Below are 17,367 nucleotides of genomic sequence, written 5' to 3'. Positions count from 1 at the left end.
AACAATCCGAGAGCCTACCCGAAGAGTAACCCGAGCTCATCCTCGTGCACTCCATCGAGCAGACCCTCGGGCAGGACTGGGAAGCTAGGGTTAATGGGTTTCCATATATAAACCCCCTCTTCTTCCACTCGCCCTAGCACGCCGCAGACCCTCAGAACAGAGAGCGAGAGCTTCTGGGAGAGAAACTGAGCGACTCAAAACTCTTTCTACACTTTGTTAGGATTTAATTTCATTTCTTTTTGCATTTTCGATTCTATACTCTTCCACTCTACTCTATTTTTAATATAATGCAATTTTCTTTTATCTATGCTCTTGTTTTTTCTGCAATGAGGTCTAAGTAGTGAAACAAAGTTTCTAGGGATGGGATAGATGATTTTGTGTTCTTGATCGGTTAGGATGTCTTAGCTTTGATATTTGTGTTTTATAAATTCCCTTCTAGATTGGTGTTCTTAATGCTATCAACAGACTGAGAAATTGAGATTAGATCTAAGGTGTTTTACCATCGAGAGGTGTAGATGAAATGCTTGAATTAATCAATGCTAGAGATTTACTCACTTAGCCTAAGAGATTAGATGAGTACGGGGTTTATTGACAATAATGAATCGGTTTGTATTGCCTGCTTGATCATGTTTATCCAATGAGAGTTGGGTAGGGGAGTGATCAAGGTTGATTGTTTCTATCACGAGAGTGTTTTAACAAAATTTTAGAGATTCATTGTCTAGGGAATATTTGCTTAAGGCATGTAGGACATCCATATTGGTCAGGAACACTTAGGAGTGGATTACCCCATCCTTAGGAGCTTTCATATTTAGATTCTTTACATTTTATTCATAACTCGATCTNATATAATGCAATTTTCTTTTATCTATGCTCTTGTTTTTTCTGCAATGAGGTCTAAGTAGTGAAACAAAGTTTCTAGGGATGGGATAGATGATTTTGTGTTCTTGATCGGTTAGGATGTCTTAGCTTTGATATTTGTGTTTTATAAATTCCCTTCTAGATTGGTGTTCTTAATGCTATCAACAGACTGAGAAATTGAGATTAGATCTAAGGTGTTTTACCATCGAGAGGTGTAGATGAAATGCTTGAATTAATCAATGCTAGAGATTTACTCACTTAGCCTAAGAGATTAGATGAGTACGGGGTTTATTGACAATAATGAATCGGTTTGTATTGCCTGCTTGATCATGTTTATCCAATGAGAGTTGGGTAGGGGAGTGATCAAGGTTGATTGTTTCTATCACGAGAGTGTTTTAACAAAATTTTAGAGATTCATTGTCTAGGGAATATTTGCTTAAGGCATGTAGGACATCCATATTGGTCAGGAACACTTAGGAGTGGATTACCCCATCCTTAGGAGCTTTCATATTTAGATTCTTTACATTTTATTCATAACTCGATCTCTTACTCGAACAGGTACACGATCACCTGCTTCGAGTATACCTTCGAGCTGTTCTTGCCTATCTTGTTTACCTGATCACTCCACCCGATCCTGTACTCGAATGCTTGCATCGAGTGCTTAGGTCGTGTGGTTCTTGTTTATTTACTTTCTTTTGTTTATTTTAGGATTGTTAGATCAAACCCAACTATTGCTTGGCTTGACTTGCATAGTTCTGATTGTATCTTATCTGCTAGCATAACAACCATTTGGATTGATAACCCTTTGTAGTACAACTGCATAGAGAATTGATACCCTGGGTGAAAATCCTGTTATCACCTAATTTGACAGAGCATCAAAAATCACATATCCCTAATTTGAGATCAAAATCATACAACCCTAAATTACCTAATCGCGAAATCTCCTCTGCCGATTATATCTCCTCCATGCCCATCACCTTCGACCCCAAACTCCACTGATTCCATATCCATCGAGTGCATTTTCTTCCTTTGTCGATTCAGAAGTTCTATCGCGAGAGAAAGAGAGAGAGAGACAGAGAGAAAAAGAACTTTTTCGATCGGGCATAATTTTTTTTTCCTTTTCTATTTTTTTCTTCATCCAACATAATTGTGACATGTAGCGTTTCTTAAACCAATTTTGAGTGTACTGTTTAGGAGACTCTCTTATCTTTTTTTTCTTTTAACTGATTTTTTTTCCTACAAAACCGTTAAAACCTCCCGATGGAGAAGGTTTTAAAACCCAAGCACAACCAACCCGCCTATTTCTAGTAGAACTTTTCTTATTTTATCTACCTACACATATTGAGCAATGAGCATACATTTTTCTTTTAGTTCAATTTAGTAGGACGAAGTTATGTTATTGTGTAACAGTTGGAGACGTTACAAATATGGATTTTAAAGTTCACAATTATGTGCAAATTTGCAAATAGCCAGCTGAAACCATTCTTTTATTTTTTTTTGGAAAAATGGCATATGACAATTATACATTCTCCTAAATTTTCAGAAAACATATATTTTGGAAAGGACAAAAACATAACCAAACACAATTCTTCTCCAAAAATGTGCATGTTTCCATCTTAACATCTAAGCTATAACGATCAAATTTCCAAGTTGACCGAATCTCCTTGAAGCTCAAGGATCTTTCTTTAATCCACACTTCTTGCCCTCCTAACCACCTCAGACACCTGAACTCCTCATGGGTCTTCACTTCTGAAATGTTAGACCCCCCATATCACTGCTGACATATGTGAGAGCTGGATCCCACACTCAATACCCATAGTGGTCGAGTCGGATCTCAAGAACAAACTATGGAGAAAATATGTGTATTATTGAGCTTCTGTCTTGAGAAAGATGTCCCCCTCTTAGGGTTACAATGTTACATATTTTTACTAAAATATACAATTAATTCCACAATCATTCTACTTAAAACGCATCTGTTTTGATATTGGCATTTAAACCGTGACATCCAAATCTCTTAGTTGACCGAATCTTCTTTGAAGACCGAGAATCTCTTTTCAGCTCCTGACTTCTCACCTTTCCCTCCACCTCGGGGTCCCGAGCTCCTTCAGTCTCCCGAAATGAATGGTTCCAAATTGAGCTCCTTGCCATTGGAGTCTTCACCTTTTTACGACATGTGTCATAAGTGTCTCCTCTAGTCTATGTGTCAACTCTTGACTTTTGACCCGAACCGAGAGGAGTCTTGGGCCCAACAACACATGTCATAAAGGAAGATCCTAAGTTAATGCTCTGACCATTGATGTAGAACCCAAGCGCGGAGGGGATTTTTAGTCCCAACAATATATTAAATTAACTAATAATGATAAATTATAATAAAATTTTGTATTAGTATTTTTTAAGATTTTATATGCGTATACAGTTATATGCTTGAAAACTAATTTAGTAGAGTGTAATAGTTGCTTGACAACAAATTTTAGTATACAATTGTCCTTCAAAAATAGTAGTCATGAGTATTATAGATTTTAGAAGATACTCTAATGACGTAGTGTGTAAATATGATGAGATCAAATGTTGTGTTCAATCAAATCTTCCCATACATGTTGACGATCAAAAATTCATATTTATAAAATATTCATTGTGTGGTTCATCGTCATTTCGCATGCCATTAAGTAGTATATTCATCATTTTTCTTTTCGGTGGTTTTTACGAAACCAATCAATATGTTATATGTATATGTGAACGTTATCAAATGATATTGGTCTAAATGTTCAATTGACAATATACTGCAAATTGAAGAACAAACCAAATAGTCAACAAGTCATAAATGACATCAGAGAACAGCTAGAGGAAGCTATGACTACAGATTCGAGCCCCCAAACCCTTTTGGATGATCTAAACAGAAAGCTAGCTGTCGCATATCAAAAAGAAGAGGAGTTCTGGAAACAACGCAGTCGTCAATTCTGGCTAGCACTTGGAGATAAGAACACCGACTTCTTTCACGCTGCAATAAAGAATCGAAAAGCTATCAATAATATTTTAGCCAGAACAGGGGGATGCTATTTACGAAGAACATGAAATTGTTCACACCATCTCCTCCTATTACCAAGACCTTTTTACCTCTGCTGAAAGACCCAGGACTACAACAGTGAGGGATGCTTTATCACCGTGTGTGATAGATGCAATGAATGAAGACCTACTTAAACTGCCTTCCCAAGCCGAAATCAAGAATGCTTGCTTTGACATCCATCCAGACAATGCACCAGGACCTGATTGATTCTCAACAAGCTTCTACCAAACAAATTGGGATACACTAAGTGAGAAAGTAACAGCGGAAATCCAAGCCTTCTTCATCTCTGGCTCCCTCCCTGCACACTTCAACCACACTCATGTTAGATTGATCCCAAAGATCACTAGCCCAAAACGAGTGGCAGACTATCGCCTAATAGCCCTTTGCTCGATCTTTTATAAGATCATTGCAAAAATTATCTCAAAGCGCCTACAACCTATCCTACAAACCTGTATCTCTCAGAACCAATCCGCTTTTGTCCCTGGTAGAGCAATCACGAATAATGTCCTCATCACTCACGAAGCGCTCCATTATCTGAAACTGTCTACTACACAAGAAAGAGTATACATGGCAGTTAAAACTGACATGAGTAAAGCTTACGACAGACTAGAATGGAGTTTTATAGAGGAAGTACTAACCAGAATGGATTTTAAACCTCAGTGGACAAACGTGATCATGCAATGCATCACCTCAGTCTCTTACTCCTACTTCTTTAATGGACAGGCAAAAGGTATGGTGAAGCCAAGTCGAGGGATCAGAAAAGGTGATCTGTTATCTCCTTACATCTTCATCCTATGTAGCGAAGTCCTCTAAGGTTTATGTAACAAAGCCCAAAACCATGGCAAACTACCTGGGATCCGTGTTTCAAAAGGGAGTCCATGGGTCAACCATCTTTTGTTCGCCGATGATACTATGTTTTTCTGTAAATCAGATAAAACTAGTGTTAGACATCTAAAGGACATCCTACATAAGTATGAAGCAGCCTCATGACAAAAGATAAACCAAGATAAATCCTCTGTTACCTTCTCAAGCAAAACCAAAAATGATATCAAAGAATGGGTAAAACACGAGCTTGGCATCATCTAAGTGGGAGGACAAGGAAAGTATCTAGGATTACTAGAATTGTTCAGAAGGAAAAAGAAGGATTTGTTTAGTATGATTGTGGACAGGATAAAGCAACGAGCCCTTAGTTGGTCTTCCAAGTTTCTATCTTGGCTGGGAAGCTGACTTTGCTCAAATTAGTTCTTGGAGCAATGCCCTCTTACACAATGTCGTGCTTTAAACTCCCAAACTCCCTCTATAACCGCATCCAATCCGCTTTAACCCGCTAATGGTGGGATGAGAAATCTGATAAGAGAAAAATGTGCTGGATCGCTTGGGACAAGATGACAAAATCTTTTAAAGATGGCGGTCTGGGATTCAGAGACTTACAGAGCTTCAATGATGCCCTTTTGGCAAAAATCAGTTGGCGTATCCTCACTCAACCTTCATGTCTCCTTGCAAAGATTTTAACCGGTAAATACTGTAAAACCACACCTTTCTTGGAGAGCCCTGTTCCAAATCATGCATCACACGGTTGGAGGAGTATATGCATAGGAAGGGATTTATTAAAATCAAACTTGGGCAAGATAATTGGAATCGGTGAGACAACACCTGTTTGGGGAACTCCATGGCTCTCGTTAGACCACCCATTATCTCCCCTTGGTCCTCCATCAAAAGATGATCAGCACTTGTGGGTTGCAGACCTGCTTCTCCCTCAGTCCAATGAGTGGAACATCCCACTGATCAAAAGAACTCTCCCATTGTATAAGGAAAACATACTCCAATTAAAACCAAGCAAGCGGGGAGGATCAGACTCTTGGGCTTGGCTACCGACCTCTGATGGAACCTATTCGACTAAGTCAGGCTACTACGAAGCTCTGCATAAAAAGACGGGTGGACAAAATTCACCATCACTATCTGCAACTCAAAATCCTGAAAACCATTTCATGTGGAAAAAAGAGATATGGAACCTCAAGAGCTCACCGAAAACAAAACTCCTTCTCTGGAAGGCCTCCCAAAACGCCCTCCATGTTGGTCATAACCTCCAAATTAGGCAGATCACCACTGCCTCAGCTTGCCCGCATTGTGGGAGACTAGAAACTGAAGCCCATGTCTTCTTCCAATGTCCTTTTGTTGTAAACGTTTGGAAGCGGGTACCTTTTAAGGAACATTTTAACCCTGAAGCCATCTTCTCCTTCAAGTCAGGACTAACCGAATCTACAAAGCTCCTCTGCCTCCCACATACTGGAATCGTGATAGGTCCTCTTGCACCTTGGATCCTCTGGACCCTCTGGACAGCCCGAAATCGCCTAATTTTTGACAAGATCCCACCCCAAACTGAAGATATTGTATCTCTAGCTATCTTTCGAGCGAAGGAATGGCAGGAAGCTCAACAGACTCAAGCCTATCGGACATCACTGCAAGGCAGATCCCTGATCTCTGTACCGCGAACTGCCCAACCCTCCCTAAACCAAATTACCTGTTTCACTGATGCAGCTTGGAGAGATAACGAGAACACGAGATGCGGGTGGATCTTCAAAGATCAATCCGGCGCTATTCTGCTACAAGGAGCATCCACTGCAACTCACATCTGATCACCCCTGATGGCCGAAGCACTAGCAACTCTCACGGCGCTGGGAGTTGCTATTGAATCGGGTTTCAACAAAATTATATTTGCTTCAAACTTGCAGATGCTAGTCCAAGCACTCAATCGGAAGACCTTCCCAAAGGAACTCGCGGGCTTCTATATGATACCCACTCTCTATCATCTCAATTCAATCTGTGTAATTTCTCTCATATCCCTAGACTCGATAATCACCAAGCTGATGCAATCGCGAAAAATGCCCTAAGGGGCTTCTGTATCGCAACTGATTAAGTTTAATTAAAGTATTTTGTTGGCCAAAAAAAAAAAAAAAAAATATCGGATCACAATTTTGGAGGAATTATTAACTTATAGACACAACTCTATCTTTTTGTCACTTAAAGAAAAAAAAAAAAAAGAGAAATAAGTCTAGATGTTTTGATATTCTTGATGCTAACATAGATAAACATATGTGCAAACATCAACCATGGGTTTGGATTATAAGACCTAGTGGACCATGTAGATTAACAAGTCAGGAATATGTTTCCAATGGAATGTTATAGTTGGTCAGCATTTTTCTTTTCTTTCTACAAATAAAAGATATTTCTATTTTTGAAACAACCAGAACCGTTTTTTTTTTAATCATAATTAAGCATTCCACAATACTTAATTAAACATTAAACTACAAACAATCATTAAACCAACCACAATCATTATGCACAGCGGAAACATACCAATAACAGAAACATTCCTAACCATTCTAACCAACAACCTAGCATGCTACTAAACCGGGTCCCAACATTAATAAACATATCCAAGACCAACAACAAATAACCGAGATCCTAGATCATCCTCCTCCTCATCGCCTTGATTCCACGATCACACTTTGCCTTTACCTTCACCACAAACATAAATTGAGATGCGTGAGTATTGTCATAAACACTCAGTAAGGCCATTCTCCCATCTACTGGGCTATACACACAAGCAACTGAGATTCTATTGTTAAGGCAAACAAACAAAACACAACAACACATCAAACCAGGAAAACAAGTCTCGGTTAAGTCCGGTGTCGACCGACGCTAGGTCGGTGTCGACCGAACAGACTCGACCATGGTGTCGACCGACACACAACTGGTGTTGATCGACACCGCCTTCATAGACATGATCTGAACGAAAACGAACGTCGAACCCCCGTTCCAAATCGCTTCTAATCCGCTCCAAACTTTCCCAAATGCTTCAAGAACCTATGGAGACATAAAACCAACCAACCCACGCAAGCAAAACACCACAAACAACAAAGAACAACCAAAACAAAAGAGATCTCAGGCTTAGATCAACTATGGTCAAGCACTCACCTATTTTGCAGGAAGATTTGGTTGAGAAACGGTGGAAACAACACCTTAAGAAGCTTCTCCTTCGTTTCCAGCAACAGTTCTCCCTTCCATAGTTACAGATCTCACCAAAAACCCTAGAACAAGCCAAAAACCTCTCAACTCACAAGTTCTCTCATTTCTCTCTTTTCTTCTCTCAAGCGGCGATAAAACACTAAAACCCTTGACTTGGGTCGCTTCTCCACTTATATACCCGGTTTAGACAATCCAAATAACCAAACCAACCCAAAAATCGTGAATTAAAACAATCCGGTCGAACCAGAAAAGCTTGTGTTGATCGACACACCCCTTATCTCTCTTTGGGATTGAATGAATGGTAACAATTATGTTTGTACAAAAAGGGTCTATGACCAACCAATCAAAGTTGAGAAATTAGAAGAAAATTAATTTGAAATAAATATAGAAATAATAGAAAATTATAAGCAAGATAATATATGAATCCCAAATAATACAAAGGTGAAAAGATAAATTAAACAAAACAATCTAAAAATACGACATTAAATTTAGAAATACAGTATTAGAAAAAGAAGACGCATATATTAATCTTTTTTTTGGGTCAACATATTAATCTTACCTATCCAAACTGAAAAAGGAGAAAGTAGGAGAAAATTTTGGTTTTAAAAAATAAGAAAGTTTATCTTTCCATTCAAAAAGTTTTACCAATAGAACAATGTTGAAAGCAATATTTTTGCATAAATTATTTTGTTAGATGAAAAATATGAGACGATCTATGTTTATATAGAAGTGAGTATTTACAAAATTAAAAATTAATAATTAACTGTATATTTTCCTTAATCCCTTTTCTATTTTTTGTAGAATTAATAATTTAAAATTAAAAATAAATGTTATAATTTTAAATTTTATGAAATCTTATTATATATATATTAACTTTTACGCATGTCAAAATCTCAGATTGATATAAACTTGACACATGTCAAAATCTTATTAGTGGCTAACTTTCAAAACCCAACTTTATATAATAAGATATATGTATATTTAAACTAATCATATGCAGCTTATGTCATTTTTAATATGATTATTTTTTTCAAGCTATTAATGGAAACAATATAATGCTTAATTCATGCTCTTCCACTTTCATAGAGGTTACTTTTTATTTTAGTCTTTTATCCAACCACAAGTAAAAATGTTAATTCATTTCATATATATTACATTTACTCAATCATATAAAGAAAAATTAGGATGAACTAAAAAACATTTAGGCTGAACTAAAAAAAACTTAAATCAAGTAAGATTATGAAGCAAGTCAATGACAAAATGAGAACCAATATTTATTTTTTTAAAAATCTATCAATATTACAAACATGATAAAATAACTGCTTAATAAAATTATTATGCATTGAGAAAAAATTTATACTAAATGGGAAAGTAAATACTTTAACAGTTTTCAATAAATATGAGGACAAATTTTTTTGAAAATGATAAACAATATAAAATGATAAATAAATTTAAAGTTTTATTTTAAGAAATCAAAAATTAAATTCTACTAAACACATAGTCCACGCATGCAACTACCTAGTAACATATATTGTCTAGTATCACAATAATGTTTTCTTGGCAAATCAACAATATATAACATTGCAACAAAAATGACTTAAGAACCTTACTAGAAGAGTCAACAGTATTCTAACTTTTTCTCCGTAAAAAAATTTATTCCGTATTCATATCCTTTGAAAACATCTTTTTAAAAATTCTAACATAGAATGTTGATCGTTAGCCTAATTATAGAGATTATTTAAACATATCATTATCCCACGTTAAATGCAAATATACAAAGTTTCATGAACATTTTTAGTGCTCTGTCGTTACAATGGAGTTGTCTAAGTGCATCACCTGCCATAATAGAATTTCCGACCAAGTCAAAAATGCTTAGATGGTGAAATAGTTAAACCCGGCAATGAATATCCGTTCACTATCCAATTTACATTTTTTTTTTAAACCTCATATGTTATTTTCAAATGTTAATTTTGTGATACAACTTTAGTTTCGTCTTCTAAAAAAACATAATGTACTTTAAATATGATGTTTCTGCCAATGTTTTGGGTTAAAAATATTTTTTATTGATGAAATCTCAAGGTTGTTTTATATTTTACTTTTTTATCATGTTATAGAATTGTAGCTCCAGTTGATAATATGTCTTATGAGATATGCACTTTTCGTAGTGGCTTACATGTCACTTTTTTTTTTTTGGTAAGGGAGGGGAGACAAAGTCTCCACTTTTATTCAGAACATAAAATAAAAACTACAAAAGAATACGACATGGGACAATGTTCCCATTTACATCCTCTTAAACAAATAGAATCTAGAATTTCAGGACAAGACTCCAAACTATGAAAACCCTGCGGTAAAGAAAACGCATAGTTCACTAAACCATCGGCCAGACGGTTAGCCTCCCTATACACATGTGAAAAACGGACTATCCAGTCCCTTGAGATGAAGCCATAGCAAAACCGTACTAGGAAGGACAGCGGATGTGAATCGCTAATCCCTGTCCGTAGAAAACCCACCACTATCTGTGAATCTATCTCCACCTCCGCACATGGCACCCGTCTCTCCCACGCCATGTACAGACCATAGTACACTCCCCATAACTCTGCAAGAGGCGCTGAACATATACCAATATTGAGAACAAAGCCAACACACCACTTACCTGAACCATCCCGTAACACCCCTCCGGCAGTTGCAGGTCCCGGGTTCCCACGAGAAGCTCCATCCGTATTGAGTTTCATCCAACCCAAAGACGGTGACTTCCATGAGATGAGGGTCTCAATCCGTTCCACTGCCTCTGGTCTACCTCCCTGGCGTGAAAATGCAATTAAGACTTCCCTGGCTTGATCTTTCACGAATTGCAGTCTATCCCTACACTTCCGGTTTTCCCCAAAACATTCCCGCATCTCCACTTCCATCCCCACCAAACTGATAAAGCAAACAAGGTTGGCCATGCAATATTGCCCACAACCTCCCTACTTCCCAAATTAACAAACAGCCATTCCAGTATCGAGAGAGAAAAGAAACCAGCTCTATATCTTGGTGGAACTAACCTTTTCCATATCCCCGACATCGCCAGACAGTCACGTAAAATATGCATAATAGTCTCTTCCCCCCCTTTACACACCGAACAAGTGCTCGTATCCGATATATGTCTCCTGTACCTCTCTGCATTCGACATAATTGCTTGATTGACTACAATCCATAGAAAAGTTCGTACTCTTTCCGGTGCGACTACCTTCCATATGCGGTCAAAAAAAGTTCCACAACTCTGAGTAGGAGAAACATTATGAGTTAAGAGAGCATAGGTCGACTTCACAGAGAATTTCTCATCACAACCACTCCAAGATATCCTGTCACTAGCCCCCGTCACAGAATCCACAACAACTAACGCAAGATGCAGTCTTATATTATAGAATTGTATCTCTAGTTGATAATATGTTTTCTGAGATATGCACTTTTGGTAGTGGCTTACATGTCACTTTTTGTAATGGCTTACATGTCATTTTTTAATATTTTGTGGCCATTGATTTTATTTTTTTAGATGGAATATTTTTTCAAGAGCTTGTTTTATAGTATCCCCAAAAAAGTGTCAACTTTACAATGTCTTCATTTTTGATCAAAACTTTTAAGTTAAGTTGAGTAATTAATCTTTTATTTTTATTTAAGTGAAGTTTAATAATAAATTTTTGTAGTATATGTTTCTTAGAAACTAATGTTTCATTTCAATTTTATTTTTATGTTTAGAATCTTATAAATACAATTACATAAATTGTTTTTTTACTCTACCATGCATTAATATCTTACTTCCATTGTAAAACTCATTACCCATTCTAAATTTTGGAATATGATCATTTTTTGGTTAAATTTGAATAATAAAATTATTATGAAAACAAATTCATAGTATTTTTTTTTCCTATTTTAAAATTTTCATTTATGTTACTTAATTCATTTAATATAGTTATTATTTTTACTATTCACTAAATAAATTTATATTATTGTTTCTACTATTTTAAAATTTAATTGATTTTACTTAATTTGTTTTTAATCTATTTTTTCTATTATTAATTACTAGATTAGGACCGCCCGATGTGCGGTTTAGATTTTTTAAAATAAAATAAAATTTAACAAAGAATATAAAATAAATATTTTTAGGAAGTAAAAACTATCTATAAAAATAAATTGATACACGGAGTTGTCCAATGTGATATTTGGTGTAAATAGTGCGATTATGCGGTTGAGACTATTAATCATGTTTTCTTTGAATGCCCTCGCTCATGTGAAGTTTGAGATATATCTCCGACTCTGGTCTCGTCAGAGGGTTTTCCATATGAGTCGGTGTACTTTAATTTGGATTTTGTTTTCTGTAGGGGTGCCTCTCAACAGGGTAATCCTGATCAGCTTTTTCAACTACCATAGAATTTATGGACAATCTGGAAGACCATAAATAAAAAGTTTTTCAAGGTTTAGAGATCGAGGCAAATGATTTTGGGTGATAAGTTAGTCTGGGAAGAGGCGCTCTCTTTTACGGTGATCATGCCAGCTCCATCTCCGTCTTTGGATGTCCAGGTTTCTTCACATGGTTGTCAGATTAATGGTTCTTTGAAAACAACCAATGTGCATTCAGGATTGGGCTGTAGTGTTGTATTGGTGAGGAGCGAACCTTGTTGTTGGGGGCCAAGTGTCTAAGACGAAGCCCCTCCTCCTACATTCGGAGTTAGAAGCGTTGTTGTCAGTCATGGAGAGGATACATGCTGCAAGGATCGTTTGTCAACATTTCGAGACTGATTGTGCTGAGTTACTCACTATTGTGCAGTCCCTGAAGATTGGTCGTACTTCTCCAACCTGCTCGATGAGTTTAACTCGCTGAAGTCCTTCCCACTATTCTATATCTCTCGGATCCCGCGTGCGTCAAATACGAAAGTAGATTGTCTTGCCCGTGCTTCGCGTTCTCTTATCTCTGAAGTTTCTTTTGTAAACCCCTTCCCTTAACCGAGGACTTTCCTTTTAATTTATTGTTTGGTTGAAAAAAAAAGGTAAATGGATACACTTTGAGTTAAAAAAAAATAGTTGTAAATGAGTTCAAAGTTATTAAAATAAAATTAAATTTAACAAATAATATATATTTAATTCTTTTTATAAATAATTATTTAAATAAGTAAAAACTATGTATAAAAGTAAAGAGATAACTTTTAGTTATAGAAAATAGTTATTTTTTTTTTGCTATAATACACTAATGTATATCTATTTACAAATCTACTATATACATTACCACTAAAAGTCTATTTGTACACACAAATATATTTTACTGTTAAAATATACTCTTTAGTCTTTACTACTACCAACAAATTACCTTTATAAACACATTAAATAACCTATTATATGTCTCTTCACTTTAATTTTTTTATAGTTAAAAAAACACATACATTAATATTACATACTCCTATCTTATATATTACAATAGCAGTCTTTTTGAATAAATTATTTGATTAGTGAAAAAAAAATATGAGACAATCTATTTTTTTTATAATATTTTTATTTATGTAAAGGTGAGTATTTACATTTTTTATAAACAGTAATTAATTGTATATTTTTACAATCATTTTTATCTTATATGAAAGGTAATCCTTTTCTTGCCAAATTAGCAATTTAAAATTAAAATAAATAAACTATATTATAATTCGAATTTTATGATATATATATATATAATTTACTTGTAATGATCTTTTTAAATTTTAAAGCTATTTAAATTTTATAATTTTTTTATAATTGCCTTTTAATATTTTTAAAACTGTTAATAGTTTTGTTTTACGTTTGGAAGTTTATAAAGATTTTTTTTCTTTAAAAGATTTTAAATAAAATTAGGTTTTCTTTTCTCTATTTTACTTTTATAAAAAACCTTTTTATGTTAGATTTTGAATTTTTACATTTTTATTTTTTAAAATTTTTAAAAATTTATAATTGACATATGTCAACATCTGAATGATACAATTGACATGTGTCACGATCTTGTTAATGAGTAATTTTGACATCAAGCTTTATATAATAAGTTAAGTAATAAATATTCAAACATAGTGGACAAAGATCTCAGATCACATTTTTGGAGGAATTATTAACTTATGGACACAACTCTATCGCACTTAAAAAAAGAAAAAAAAAGAGAGAAATAAATCTAGATGTTTTGATATTCTTGATGCAAACATAGATAAACATATATGCAAACATCAACCATGTGTTTGGATTATAAGACCTAGTGGACATGTAGATTATCAAGTCAGGAAATATGTTTCCAATGGAATGTTACTGTTGGTCAGCATTTTTCTTTTCTTTTTGCAAATAAAAGATATTTCCATTTTTTCTAAAATAAATAAATAAATTTTTATTTACGAGAGTAAATAATAGTACCATATCCTTTGACTATTTAATCATTCTTCAAATGTGATTTAAATAATAGTATAAATAGATGGGATGCTATAATTTAAAGTTCATTTTTATAAAACATTCACAGTTATTATTGGAAAAAAAGTCATTCATGATGTATGGCTCATCATCATTTCACTTAATATCTTTTGTTATATTCATAGTTTTTCTTTTTGGTGGTTTATGCGAAGCTAGTCTGCATATAGATGTGGATATCATCAATGATATTGGTCAAAATATTCAATTAGGACTACACTGCAAATCAAAAAACAAAGACCTCGGATCACAATCTTTAGCTCCTCATCAACACTGGGGATATAGAGCATCTATTAACTTTTGGAAAAGAACTTTATTCTTTTGTCACTTTGTATGGGAAAATCAGTCTAAATGGTTTGATATTCTTAATTCTAACGATATAAAGACATGTAAACATCAACCTTGTGTTTGGAGCATAAGACCTTATGGTCCATGTAGAATAACAGGCGGTGAAAAATGTTTCCTATGGAATGATGGTGTTTCAATACTGTTGTGACAAGATTTCATATTTATAAGCCAAATAATAAAAAGTGTTATTTTCTTTTTACTAAACCAACATTTTTGTCTTTTAACCCCATCATAAAATGTCAAAATTTTGGTGAAACTACCCGACCAATTTAATAATAATAATAATAATAATAATAATAATAATAATAATAATAATAATAATAATAATAATAATAATAATCTAAACTAAACTATTGGTCTCATATCTACTAACTATCTAACCACAAACACAAAATAACGAATAACATAAACAATACCATTAAACCAATAATAACCAATACTCAAATAACCAGTATTAATTCATAACAATTAAACCAATAATCCAAACAACATGAATCAAAGAACCAGCAACCTAAGCCACATTATAATGACTCAACACTAGCAACCTAGCAAAGGCCAGACAACTATCAATCGAGTCACTATAACATCCTCCTCTTCATTGCCTTGATTCCACGATCACATTTTGTCTTTACCTGCACCACAAATACAAATTGAGATGCATGAGTATTTTATAAACACTCAGTGAGGCAATCCTCCCATCTACTGAGTTATACACACAAGCAACTGAGATACCAATGTCCAAAACAAACAACAATCAAGACATACAAACCAGGGAACAAGTATCGTCTTCGCTGGAAAGGAGGTGTCGACCGACACTTCCACAGAAGGATCTCCAAAGAAAAGCACCCAAAACTCCAAAATCTCCCAAGAACGCTCTTTTTCTCTCTTTCTCTTTGTTTCTCTCTAAAAGCGGCCAAATAACACTGAAGTCGCAACCCAGGTCGACTTCCCACTTAAATATCCCGGTTTCAGGGTTTTTCTTAAATCAAACCAATCCAAATCGACAATTAAACCGAATTGGTCAAACCAGAAATTGTTGATGTCGACCGATACCACCCTTGGTGTCGATCGACACCCATCCCCAAAATTCACAGTTTGGTTCGCAGATGTTACATTTGGACTGTAGAACATCCCTGCTAGGTCAATTTGATTGAGTCCCTAAGACCACTAAAGAGAAAGAATCTTAGAAGCAAGCTCTAAGTTTGAAGATAATTAACGATTAAATGAAAGATGCACCAAAATGGTTTAGTCAACAAAAAACATCTAATGCAAAATCTCATAATTTTAAGTAGCCAAATCGAGATAATTTAGAGATTTGAAAAGACTATAGAGAAATTTAGCTATTTGGCAAATTCACCAATGTCTTGGAATAATACTATGATTATTATGATGTGAAAGGAAGAATTGAATATTAAGGGCAGGCCATGGGATCGCTCATGTAAATGCTTTTTTAAAAAAAATAATAAAAAGAGAGAGAACATAAAAGAAAGAGGATCTTTGCTTCTGTGAAAAAAGAAGAGAGAGAACATAAAGAAAGAAACGTTTCTAAGAGTAAATTAGACATATGTCATTTACTCAATAGCATACATATTAAAAAATAAATAAAAAAGAAAAATATGTAATAAAAATATATATTTTTTAGTTTTCTGAGAAACGTTTCATCGTTCCTCCATTAAAGATGGTCTAAAGGCACAATGTTTTTGTTGCCGTTTAATAAATAATATATAATTATAAAAGCACGAAGGGAGTGTATTCAATTTGATATTTTAAGTGATTTGTGTAAAATTTACAAATCCTATGTTATTCAATCATGGATTTTAAAAAGTCGATTAAAATCTATTGTTATTGAACTGATGATTTAAAAATCAACTTTAAAATCCATTGTTATTAAATTGATGATTTAAAAATTTACTTTAAAATCTACTGTTATTCAAAATAGTTTGTGGATTTTAATTTTAATGATTTTTAGGGATTCTGAAGGATTTGAGATGATTCTTTTAGTAAAAAACTACAGAAATCCAAATCTCATTGTTTTAGGTAGGATTTGAAAGAATTTTACAGTAAATCATATTAACTTTCCTAAAATCATCAAAATGATTTAAAAGCTCATAAAAACTCAAAACACTTGGTATTGAACTTGATATTTTAATTGATTTGTAAATCCTATGTTATTCAATCATGTATTTTAAAAAGTCTACTAAAATCCATTGTTAATGAACTGATGATTTAAAAATCTACTTTAAAATTCACTGTTATTCAAAACAATTTGTAGAATTTGAAAGAATTTTACAATAAATCATATCAACTTCCCTAAAATCATCAAAATTATTTAAAATCTCGTAAAAATTCAAATCAATTGAAATATTAGATTGAATATTAGTTGTAATAGTATCATGTAAATTTGAAACCAAATATTACTAACTAATCATTTACATATTTTTTCCATAGGTTAATGTCAATTTGCTTTCTCTTTTGTCATTTCTTGATAAGAGAAACTAGCAAGTTGTCTTGTCACGTGATGTAAAAAACCATATGATGTGACAACACCAATTGTTCCTTTTTTGGTTTCCTTTTTCATTTAAGAAACAGCAAGTGTTGACAAACACATTATACAAAATAAT

At 34.1% G+C, this 17,367-nt stretch overlaps 1 protein-coding gene across 1 annotated transcript; it reads left to right on the top strand.

Moving 5' to 3' along the window:
- LOC104704832 lies at window positions 14,478–14,894 on the top strand. Its single transcript, XM_010420859.1, has one exon. The coding sequence runs from the start codon at window positions 14,478–14,480 to the stop codon at window positions 14,892–14,894; it is 417 nt and encodes a 138-aa protein (XP_010419161.1).

This window comes from Camelina sativa, chromosome 7 (assembly GCF_000633955.1).
Source record: "Camelina sativa cultivar DH55 chromosome 7, Cs, whole genome shotgun sequence".
In the NCBI taxonomy this organism is placed as follows: Eukaryota; Viridiplantae; Streptophyta; class Magnoliopsida; order Brassicales; family Brassicaceae; genus Camelina; species Camelina sativa.
Note: the sequence above shows the minus strand (reverse complement) of the source record. Positions and strands in the feature narration are given on the sequence as shown.